The sequence below is a fragment of the Toxorhynchites rutilus genome, chromosome 3 (assembly GCF_029784135.1).
Source record: "Toxorhynchites rutilus septentrionalis strain SRP chromosome 3, ASM2978413v1, whole genome shotgun sequence".
Taxonomy (NCBI): domain Eukaryota; kingdom Metazoa; phylum Arthropoda; class Insecta; order Diptera; family Culicidae; genus Toxorhynchites; species Toxorhynchites rutilus.
Genome location: NC_073746.1, coordinates 98,855,461 through 98,867,902, shown reverse-complemented (window position 1 = coordinate 98,867,902; position 12,442 = coordinate 98,855,461). Strand labels below are relative to the sequence as shown.

The window sequence follows — 12,442 nt, the reverse complement described above, 5'->3', positions numbered from 1 at the left end:
CGGAATACATTCAAGGCGTGTTATTTGGCTTAGAAAATCTCAACTAAGTATTAATAAATGACGCTAGTTAATGCATACGTTGAGACGGCAAAAGTTCCACAGGGAACGTTAACGCCATTCAAGAAGAAGAAGGACCAAGACTTCTAAGAGAAAAGCATTATGAAGCTTGCTTTAGAATTTTACAAATTTTACAACAAAGCGGTGCATATTTGACCGAAATCGGATAATCCGAAGCATATTAAATAAAGTTTAGAGTTTCTCGCAAGAATAATGGGTTTTTTTCCCCTAACCTAATATTAGATACTAACTCCTCGCTGTAGAATTGCATTGATTTTCAGTGAACACTTGAATGAAAGGACTGTCAATTGATAAAAGAATCACTTAACTTTAAATGGAAGCAGCAGCTTTCTGGGTATGAACACAATGAATGACATGCAAACTCGCAACAAAGTACAAGTATATGTATATCATACAGTGCTGTCACTCACACTAGCTCATGATTTGCTTCAGTTATGTTTATCCTCCTTATCAAAACTAATCCACTATTTCCTTACCAATATTTATCCACTATTTTTGGATGATAAATTACTCACACAAACAAAAAGAGGATTGATGAAAATTTGCCCTTAATCAGTGGTGGCCAACATGCGGCCCTCCGGCTTTGTTCATGCGGCCCGCGGCCTGATTTGAAAAATGATGGATTTTTTTTTATCTAAGTGATGCATGAATATAGTTAAAAATTTCTTCATAAAACTGAACAAAAATAACTTTGTGAGTAATTCTTGTTAACCGTGTATATCCAAGCTGATCATCGAAGTCCTCATCCAACGAGAATAAGGAACCAAGGTGGACCCAAAGCGCAGGTGACGCAATCCGAGTCGACCACCAACCTGCGCCAACCGCCAACCAACCAACTTGTATTGTTTTTCGGGACATATCTTAAGAATTTGAAGTGGCGGAAGAATTGATTTGCCTTTTCCTAAGAAAGGAACGACCAAAACGCTTCGATATCTTCAACGCATCCCGTAAAGTTCAGCACAAATTCGATCCATTGTTGAAGAAAATTTCCGGTGCAGTTGCTGATGGAACTTCTGATTTGTGAGGTAAATTAAATTTTGATTACATTTTCCATATTTCAAATTAATATTGACTTTTTACCTTTGGAAAGATGTCATGAAGAACGTCGTCAAAATCATGAACTACATCAAATCACACGCATTGAATCAAAGTGAGTTCCAAGCTTTTCATGAAGATGCGGACGCACAGTATGGTAACATTCCATCTTTCACTTAAAACCAGACCATATCCGTTTAGCGGACCATAACCGAACATTACAAGGCATCTGTACAGCCTGAACTTGGGCCTGCGACGTAAATCAGTTCACAACTCAACCAAATAAAAAAAACAAATCTAATTCATGTTGTTTGAAAAACAAATGGAAAAATTTAATTGTGCCCATTTTGTGACACTGAGCACTTACAAAGGTCTCTGTGGTTCAAGGCACCTACAGAAGAAGATCGTCAACTAGGAAATACGTTGACGCACCCCAGGCGATGAAGGCTGATTTTTATCACAGATTTGGGAACTTCAAAGCACAAGAAAGATTTCTCGGAACTTTTTCTATTCCATTCCATTGATTGGCGATCATTTGGAAAATTCGCTCCGCGTAACGTCCACTCAACTGGTTCAAAAAAGTTGTCCAGGTAAAATCACGACAGCGTTGGAGTATGTTTGTATTTCAACATTTTCTATATTGAAATAAATTAATAAATATTGTAATATTTTTTTTATGATGGAAGAACACCCAATTTATTCGTGATCATATTATAGAACAGAATAGTTTCTCATTTGAATGCTGTAGTGAGCCATAGACTGTTAAATCTGTATATGTTACATTTCATCGTAAAACAGCAGTGGTAAAAAAACATTGCCCGCGGCTATGATGAAAACTTGATGCGCCCGCGTCATGGTTATACCTGGTCACCACTGAGAGTCTAAATTATTAACAGTTTGGCGAATGTTTTTGATTCAATCTCCAGACTAGAGGATTCGTTCCATGTACGAAAATGAACTTGCTCTTGAGTGAAATAAAAATAGTCACAACTACTACCGGAACGATTCTGAAGAGAGGGTGTTTATTCCCATTTTTGCTGCTCTGGAATCATTGGGAAGTGCAGCCCTGGCTAAATTTCAGTGGGAATAAGGAGAAATTGTACGAGTTATATTTTATCCAAATCATTGTTGCGTGAAGAACAAAATTATGCACCTTCCAGAATCAATCGAGTAAAAGTTATCGTTTTAGATCGTTCTATCAGAGAGTTTATCTTTTTACACACAACAAGCCGGGAAATCAATTTAAATTAGCATATCATACTAGATTATCTTCCAAACGAACCTTAGATCGTTTTGAGATTTCGTGTGAGACTGTCAACAAATATCATCGAACAATCACGGTATTCCCATGAGATAGCTCCCGCTGACTTCTTTCATCTTTCTAAGACTCAAATCAACACTTGGTGCACTTGTTTTCTGTTCCAGAAGATGGACTTCACTAATGTTTTGACGATTGGATTATCCCTTGACGTAAGCAACCTAATAAACTAGTACTCTATTTTGGTTGGGATCTTAGAAGCCGATACAATAAATCATGATAAGCAATATATATTTTGTAGTCGGATATAAGTTCCTACTCATGCCTGACCATGGCATTGAATTCAGCGATAGAGATATGTTAGTTTGCAAGAGAACCCCGAAACACCGAACAATTCAATTAGTGACAAATTCAATTGAATTACATATTGAGTCATCCACCTCCATTTCACGTAACGATTGAGGTTCTCGCACCATTTTTTTCACCCCAAATCCAACATGATTCTACGAACCCGTCATTCTGGCCTAAGGTATCCCAAATCCACGATTCAGGAAACGACTTCCTAATGCTGGGCTCAGAAGCTACAAGAGCGGGTCTTTCCATCGGTACGTTGATCACGTCACTTTCCAGCGATACAGGAACCGGCATCAGTGGACCTCCACTGTCGGCTGCAAGTTCGTAGTAGAGCACTGGTAGAATAATTATCTGGTTAATGTTGAAATTTGTTGAATTGAGTTTCACAAATCTTCAATGACATGGCGTGTTAAAGAAACATAACTTCCGAGCAATACTGGAAACTTTTTGATAAAAGAACATTTACACTAAGGCACACTGAACATCAGCCAATATCCGAATCGATCGATTCGAAAAAAAACTGTGATACAGCGAAGACGGCTCTAATGGCCTTAGCGAGATTTGCGAGTAATTGTACCATGCGCACAGCACAAGCGCGTTGCAGATCACGTGGAATAATTTCCGAGGACTTTTTGATCAGTATTATATGCGAATAGTTTGTGTACATGAAGTCCTATACAAGACGAGTTACGTAAAGTTTGTGCTTCAACATTCAAAAGTCGCTCTGACATAATCTTCAATACAATAAACAATCAGCATAGAACTGGACAAACGAAAATTTATGTTCGTTGGTTGAGCAGAATTCAAACCTATGCGTGGCTTTCTGTACGACCTTTTCTCCAATGATAGGTATGATATGATTTCACAAATCATACAACAATGATGCAAAACGATATAACCGGGAACTCAGTTACCATTACGCTATGGTTAACACATCACCCATAACGGTTGAGGTTCCCACTACATACACTCTGTCCAACTTCTATAAGACCACACTATTCCGTTGCAACAAAAAAATAGTTGAAGTTTCAACTAGATACATTCATACAGATTTTCAATAGGGTTCATGTCTGAAGAGCGAGCCGGCCAGTCCAAAAAAAATAAGTTTTTGGTCCTTAATCCATTGCTTAGATTTCTTGCTGGTATGAATAGTAGCAATGTTTTGCTGGAATGTGAATTTTTGTGACGATATCCACGCAAAATCGGTAGGAGAGAGAATTCCAGAACATGTATGTAATCCTTGAATGATGTAAAAGCTATATTGAGCATTCCGATTGCACATAACCCCGCCCAAACCTTGCACGAGCCTCCACCAAAATTCCTGGTTGAAAAATACCGTTCCTTCTTCCGTAAATCACGCCAGTACCCGTTGAAACCATCAGGACCATCCAAATAGAACTTTTTTTTCGTCAGTGAGGATAATCTATACACTGAAGAACTTTTCGTTATGGTATATAGTAGACAAGCACAATTTTACGAACTCGTCATACTGGTCTATAGTATCCCAGATTCACGATTCGGGGAACGACTTCCTAATGTTGGGCTCGGTAGCCACAGGAATGGAATTTTCCTCCCGAATGTCAATCAGCTGACAATCCAGTAGTGCAGGAACAACCATAAGTGGATCTCCACTGTCGGCGATAAATATGCGTTCTCCAAGTCCGTAGCTGAATACGCTAGTGGAATATTCGGTTAATGTTTGGATTTGTTGAACAGAATTGAAATGTGGAAAGAGTGTCTCCAATGATACCAACCGTCCCAAAAGATTATTATCCTCTTAAGTTAAGAGTCTTAACGTAGTTGCGTCAGTAATTTAGGTACTTCTATTGGAAAGATACCAAGATACCATAAAACACATAAGCAAAGTGCTCCATATTACATGAATTCCGAACGATGCCGGGAATTTTATGATCAAGTAACATTCTGACTAGAATTCCATTGAGGCAAACACAACTAAAACTAGAACACTACGATCATCGTCTAGCGGTGTCCGACCAGACATGCAGAGATCCACGGATTACTGTTTTCAGCGTATGCCAATCGAAACATTATCTAATTACATTTCATATTTAACGTATTTAACACTCAATTTCAACGAATTATGGAGGTTTGGACGATTTTGGAGTGACAAACCGTTAGTTTACTTCACATATGTGTTTTCAAATTTATCTCATTGAATGTATTGCTCCACGCATTACATTTCTGAATGTAGCGAGCTAGAGCTTGACTTGGGCAGATACTAATTATAAACAACAACATTATAATTAGATCAAAAGCAATATTTCGGAGGAACCCGTCAAAACGTAAATTCCGGTCCAAACCTGTCCATGGTTATCTGTATGATTGAGTTTTCAGTGATAATGCCATGTTATTTTACAAATGATACAAAGATACAAACCGATACAACCTCATACAACTCAATTATTGACAAACACTTTAGTCAAACACAATTTACGAACCCATCGAACTGTACGAGATTGTCCCATATCCACGTTTCGGGAAAAGATTTCCTAATGCTGGCGGTAGTAACTACAGGAACGGTCGTACCCATTGAGGCACCAAGTGAATCACCATCCAGCGATTCAGGAATAGAAATAAACGATTCTTCACCCCAGCCGTATACGCAAGTTTCTGGATCCAGGTGCCCTAGTGGAGTATTTAATTGAGTTGAATAGAACGGAACAACTTTTTAAGACAGAGAATGCATTCGAGCTAAGGATAAATTGTCCATAGCATTGTAAAAAAAATGGGTGGGTTATATCTATGATATAACCGCAAGGTTGACGTGGGACTACCTTAGCTTAGTAATCATTTGTATGTATTGATTGAATTTTTGATTGAATGAAACAATTTCCGAATTCAATTGAATTCAATATATTTGCGTTGTGAGTAAAATGTTTGAACAAATGCCATGTATCTAGTGTCTGCACGATCTTTTTTTTTTATCCCATTTATTTATTTGAGGCTCATTAGTATTTTAGCTGTAACAGAGCCGAATTTTAATCGTGTACATGTCACATGATTATCATATCTATAATTAGCACATTACACACAGTTGCCATTCGCCAGTATTCCTTCTATACCATTACATATGGTACATTCACACAATAGCCATTTAGGCGTAAGAGTTTTCTATCTGTTCTTCCATTATCCAGTTAGACCGGACAGCGGAGACAGTTGATTGATCATTGTTGAGTTATTTATAGAACAGCAGCCCGATGTGTCTTGCAGAGCAGAGCAGTTGTATGGATGAATCGATCTTATTTCGACCGTGGATCGATCTCCATCGCTGATGATTGTTGCGTGGACGTAGGTATTCTGTAACAACACAAAGATGGTCAATGAGGGCCCTGAGTTTTGAACTCACGATCGATCGCTTACTAAGCGAACGCGCAACCATTGTGGCTACGGAGACCCCCCTGCACGATCTTACCAGGTACCTAAGTTTAGGAGACCGTGTTAGGGAAACGCATTCGAGTCTGCACAAAGGCAAACGAGTATAAAAGTACTCGCAGTTTGCATGTATTTGCAATGCCGATTTCCCCAGACACCTTGGTTTAGAAGTCTTTAAAGGTAATCAGATTTCAGTTGGAACAAAAATACTCCCGACCTGCATGAATTTGCAATCCCAATTTTCCTAGACACCTTGGTTCTGAAGCCTGTGTTGGGGAAACATATTTTAGTCAGAACAAATTGCCCTCGACTTGCATGTATTAGCAATGCCAATTTTCCCTCGCTCCATGGATTAGAAGTCTGTGGTAGGGAAACACATTTCAGTCGGAACAAAAATGCCCGCGAATTGCATGTATTTGCAATGCCAACTTCCCCACGCTCCATGAACTTGAAGTCTGTGTTAGAGAAACGCATTTCGGTGGGAACAAAAGCTGCCCCTACTTTCATGTATTTGCAATGTCGGTTTCGCCAATGCTGCTTGGTTTTGAAGTCTGTGTTAGGGAACATATTTCGGAGAGAACAAAAGTCCCCCTACTTTCATGTATTTTCAATTCCAATTTCCCCAACGCTGCTTGGTTTTGAAGTCTGTGTTGGGGAAACCGTAAATCGGGCCAATCAAAACGAGGCAGTTAGGGCGTTTAGATAACGTTTAACATTTTACAGTTATTCAATTATTTATCTAATGAAAAATGACATTTTATTAATTGCGATAGATGCGTAGAAATATTCCCTATCAATTGATGTAAACATCTTTCCGATCCAGTAGAAAATGTTCGAGTTATAAGCATTCGAAATCTTGCATTTTTTCCTGCATGTTCAGTGTTTATGTTTTCATTTTACCCCCCATATATTCCGGTTAGACGTAGTCCCACGTCAAAAAATTAGAAGGGTCTGAGCCTAGGGGCACGGACGGAAGTTTGACGTAAGACTGTGATTGTTCAAAACACTTGGTTATTTTAAATGTAATTCTTTTCATTGTTCAGAAATCTGCTAGTTTAACTTTTTTGAAACTCTAAATAGTAGCCCTGAGAAGGGCCGTTCGTTGTTTGTACTCATAACCTTCAAACGGTTTATAACGCACAAAGAAAGACAATAAGCTTCTGGCAGGTTGTTCAACTTTTTAATTGAAAATGATTAATGAATATCAATGGGACACATAACAGTTTGGAATGGTAGATGAAGTATATGTGAATCGGTAGAAAATTACATCGTCATTGATTACTTTGAATATGAAATTTATGGGGAAGAAACTAAAACAACAAGTTGAAAATACTCACGATTTCATGGTATTTTGAGGTAAAATACACATGAAATCATGAAGTTGCTTTATTTGGATAGCTATGGTATTGTGATTTATTTACATTGTCTTATTTTTATTATTAGCATCGGAAGCAGTAGCTTCTTCTGAGAAATAATGTTCGTTTGCAGACTATCACAATCATGTCGTATTGGTTCTACTGCTCAATCTATCATAGAAAGGATTGAATCATTGAGAATTATGAATATGAGTCATGAAGAATTTTAACATCTCAATAAATCTTCGCATGATATTCGCTGCCTCCTCCTAATTAATGAACAATCACTGTATGGGTGACACTTTCCTCGTAGCTTTGATGAAATCTCGCATGAAGTTTGAGTGATGCATGAAATCTTGCATCCGATTACTTTAACATCTTGCTCAGTGTTTGCCAAATGATCCATTCACTGAAAAAATCGCTTTCGTTCGTTCAAATATGATCATACACAAATAATTTCCCCCAGCGGCATCCTCTTGTTGTTACGTGCTGCAAATCACGACACAAAAGAGAACGAGACAACACTGCATCGGTTCGCACTTCATGATACCGTGTCGGTATCATGAAGCTTTCGGTGTAGAAAGTTTATTTTCTTCTTTGCCTCTAAAGACGCGTCCACATTACGCCAATCGGCCTTGGCCGCCCGGTAAAGCCGACTAAATGTGGACGTACCGCCCGGGCTTGCTGACGTGCCGAAAACCGACTCGAATCAAACCGAACTCAAACCGAACTCAAACCGAAACAAGTGGGTCCGGTTCGAGAAAGTTGAACCAAAACAAAACGAAGTAAATTAGCGTTGACGACATTGTGCTTCGTGTGTTCGTGACGGCTTCGTGCATCCGATGGGACTTCGGCTTCGTGCACCCGATGGGGCGTCCACATTACATAACGAACCGAATATGCCACCTGGTACAGGCCGATCGGTATCATTCGGCATAATGTGGACGCGTCTTAACATATGCATATCGACCTCTCCATGCATCATGAAACAGCAGGATCGTACGGACTACGCAAAGCGAATGATTCATATTCAGCTAATATAGCAGATCCTGATTTTTAAGTCTCAGATAGTGCAAACTATATGATTATTTAGCTCGAAAGAGGCTAAGGGAAGAGTAGACAGATCATATTTTCCATTTTTAACGCCGTTATCCCTTGAAATATGTATATTCATATAGACCGCATAGTTTTACTAGCAACACCGCTCTCTTTTCCCATTCGCTGCTCTCCGCAAATGGCGACCGAATGATGACGTAATTTTTCTTGTATCATTTATTGCTTTGCACTTGTCTATGCAGTGGGTTTCGCTATAGTGGAGCGGGACGATATATGCGGTTCAAACTTGTATGCAGGCTTCGTAAATGGTTTGCGATGTTTGATACAGCTCGAATCTGCAAACAACAGTCTTCGTTCCTCTTTTGGTTTAATCATGTAATGTTACACAAGTGGTTACTGTCATTCATACAAGTATCTGAATGATCGTCTCATATTTGGTTATATGTTCGTGAGAGGTTACTTGCATGACACATTGTGTATCATTCGATTTTGATCGAAATCCGAACACTGATCTTGCTAATTTGTTAGATAGAACGAATCATTGCACGCAATTTTATGTTACATACAACATTCATGGGAGCGAAGTTGGAAGAAAGAATGCATAACACATGATTTACCTTCGCACCCGCTCGCAAAACATACCTCTTTTATTTGTTAAATTGTTCACTTGTTTTATCATTTCCACTGTTGAAGTCTCAGGCAAAAAAAAATGCGGATAAATTTGCCGTCTAATGGTATATATTATATATAACATATATCGTAGGAACGATTCTGTGTAATATGCATTTGAAAACTCTTAATAACGTTACATTTTTCGTAGAGTGACTCCCCTATATAGAAATCATAGACGTAGTCCTACGTCAAAAACAGTCAGTTCAGAAGAACTAAAACCGCTTTGAAAACTTTAGTAATTTTGCTCCTTCATGGAAAAATATTCGAAATAGTGTGTGTTGCTTGTAGTTTCGAAGTCAAGCAGGGATGCGTAAAGACTACGATGAACGATAAACGGGTAAATGCCAACTCTGAAAAAAAATCATTCTAAAGGGTGTGTCACATCAAATTGCATCACGGAAAAAACGCTGTAGAAATTTAATTTTTAGGAATTATATCTTCAGCTTTCGCTTTCAAATCAGATAAGAGTGTATAGATCACGTTGGCTATGCTTCACTGTCAATTTTTCGTAAATTTGGAAAAATGTCGTCGAACGAAAAAGAGCGTCGTGAATTAATTCTGTGCACTCATTTCGAGAATCCGGAGTTGTCACATCGGGACATCGGTAAGATGCTGGGAATCGTCCAATCCACGGTCAGCAGAGTACTAAAACGATACTTCGAGAACCTAACCATCGACCGGAGAGTGAAGAACGGCAAAAATGGATGCTCCGTCAGTGAAAAAGATCACAAGCGCGTAGTTAAGCAGTTTAGACGTGATCCGAGAAGTTCGGTCCGGGATGTCGCCAATAAGCTGAATTTGTCAAGTTCATTCATCCAGCGGACCAAGCAGCGGGAGGGCCTGCGTACATACAAGGTTCAGAAGGCTCCTAACCGCGACGAAAGGCAAAACATGGTGGGGAAGACGCGAGCCCGGAAGCTGTACACCGAAATGCTGACGAAGCCGCATTGCCTGGTAATGGACGACGAAACCTACGTCAAAGCGGACTTTCGTCAGCTGCCGGGCCTGTTGTTCTTCTCCGCAGAGGACAAATTCAGCGTTCCGGAGGAGATTCGCATACAGAAACTATCCAAGTTTGCCAAAAAGTACATGGTGTGGCAAGCGATCTGCTCTTGCGGAAAGCGGAGCGCCCCCTTCGTGATGACCGGCACGGTAAACGGACAGGTTTACCTTAAGGAGTGCCTACAGAAGCGCTTACTACCACTATTGAAGCAGCACGAGAGCCCGACCATCTTCTGGCCGGATCTCGCTTCGTGCCACTATTCAAAGGACGTGTTGGAGTGGTACGAAGCCAACGGGGTCACCTTCGTGCCAAAGGAAATGAACCCGCCCAACGCGCCGGAGCTTCGCCCAATAGAGAAATATTGGGCGATTATGAAGCAGGCCCTCTGGAAGAGCCCAAAAGTTGTCAAATCGGAGGCGGACTTCAAGAGAAAATGGATTTCTGTTCAAAAAAAACTACAACCTGACGTTGTACAGAACCTTATGGACGGGGTAAAGAGGAAGGTACGAGCATACGGGCTTGGGCTCGAAGTATGAAAAATGGAAAATGCCAAAAGTTGTTAAATAGTTTTTATTTTACTGTCTAAAATTTTCAAAAGGATCGGTCTACTGGGCGAATTTCTACAGCGTTTTTTCCGTGATGCAATTTGATGTGACACACCCTTTATTCTTTCTGCGAAAACACCAGCATATGCAAAATTATTCAAGCCCACATGGTTATCATCTCTTACATCTTTATCGGAATTCTATCAAACGAGAAGCTTTACCAGCCTATTTACAAGGGATCCCCACAGAATTGGTAAATGAAAGCAATAATTCGTCATAAGATCAAACAAATTTCACGAACCCATCGCGCTGTCCGATCGAGTCCCAGATCCACGACTCTGGAAAGGATTTCCTAATGGTGGACTGCACAGTGCCTGCGCCCGGACTATCGACCTCATCCATATCCATTACATCCGCATCATATTCATCGTCTTGGGTGTGTATATCGATGAAGTCCATCACTTGAGATACGATTTGAAAAAAATAGAGGAATACAGTTGAATAGAAGAATACAGTCTTTCAAATATACAAATATAGATAGAGTTCGGGCTGTTGTCTATAGCAAACGAAAAAGAGAAGATTTTCACGGCCAAAACTGAAGAGCGCAACAGAAAGAACATTGAAAACAAGAAGACGAGTGACTGTTACATATGGACCATTGTGCACTCTGAAACGATTGTTACACTTTTGATCTGAGCCAAGACCAGACTGTCAAAGGTTCAAATTCGGACCGATCCCTATTAACTGACTTTGGTGTTTACCAACGAATACATACATGTCAGGAAGTCTCCCGAACAAATCAATCTATCTTTAACAACGCATGATAACAAGAACAATGTGTACGAGCGAAGTAAAAATACACAAGCACTCTTCGTCAGACGGCGTGAAAACCAACGCTGTGTATTAGCTTCCTTCCTTGTGTCAGAAAAAAAATACCCCGCGTTGTGACATCGAGCGTATCAAGTAAAGGGTATTTCAGATTAAACGCTCACGCAAAAAAAAATGGAATAGCTCCTTATAAAAAAAAATCATGCCATCGATGGTAACACTGCATTCCCCACTTCGGGATGATAAAATTCGGCAACTCGTTCAGTCTGATCGGATGGTTTTTAGTGTTAAGATGTACAATTAACAAAAACGTGTATTTTTAGTGAAATCGTATTACTAAACATCGGTTCACTTTTGTAGAAGTTATAAAATTTTGTTGCGTGAACGTTTAATCTGAAAGACCCTGTAAAATCACTGTGTGTGACATTGACGTTAAAGGGGTATTCCAATTTTCAAATTTGAAAAATTGTTTGTTCTAAATTGTTTTCCTTCCTATTTCTGAAGTTTAGACATTTAAGAGTGTGCTCTTGAAAGTTTTTTCCAGATTCCCATTATTATCAAGTTATAGCCATTTCGGTGACGCTGTTTCTAAGCTTTTTGGAACTTACAGACACGATATCCCATGTTCTACCGCACTGATTTTGATATAAATACATCTTTATAATCTCTCTATAGCATGAACAAACTTTTTTTCACAATTGCACTATTTGTAAGACATTTGAATCGTCAAAAATGCAACTTTTTTTTTGTTTCGAACGACCATGGCTTTTTTATGCCTAATAGATTGAAAACTGGCGGGCAAGCGATTTACGCGCACCTAATTCACAGTGGTATACAAAATGGTGCCCGCCCCTAAGCTAGTTGC

The 12,442-nt window shown here is 39.5% G+C and overlaps 1 protein-coding gene and 1 long non-coding RNA gene across 20 annotated transcripts in view; one reads left to right on the top strand and one right to left on the bottom strand.

The window, feature by feature from the left end:
• LOC129778318 (uncharacterized) overlaps window positions 1–1,068 on the top strand; it is a 32,544-nt gene extending 31,476 nt beyond the window's left edge. For both annotated transcript variants that reach the window (XR_008743418.1, XR_008743417.1), the window contains one exon: window positions 805–1,068. This is a non-coding gene — a long non-coding RNA (uncharacterized LOC129778318). The remainder of the gene's footprint in view (window positions 1–804) is intronic.
• LOC129778316 (thioester-containing protein 1 allele R1-like) overlaps window positions 1–12,442 on the bottom strand; it is an 83,555-nt gene that overhangs the window by 26,035 nt on the left and 45,078 nt on the right. Inside the window, exon 8 of one of the 18 annotated variants that reach the window (XM_055785156.1) lies at window positions 11,051–11,210. The exons of 14 other annotated variants lie outside the window; for them this stretch is intronic. In XM_055785156.1, the coding sequence (XP_055641131.1) occupies window positions 11,051–11,210 (160 nt within the window). Of the gene's footprint in view, window positions 1–2,882; window positions 3,061–5,184; window positions 5,372–11,050; window positions 11,211–12,442 lie in introns of all 18 variants that reach the window. 3 more of the 18 variants (XM_055785145.1, XM_055785149.1, XM_055785157.1) reach the window with 3 other exon arrangements.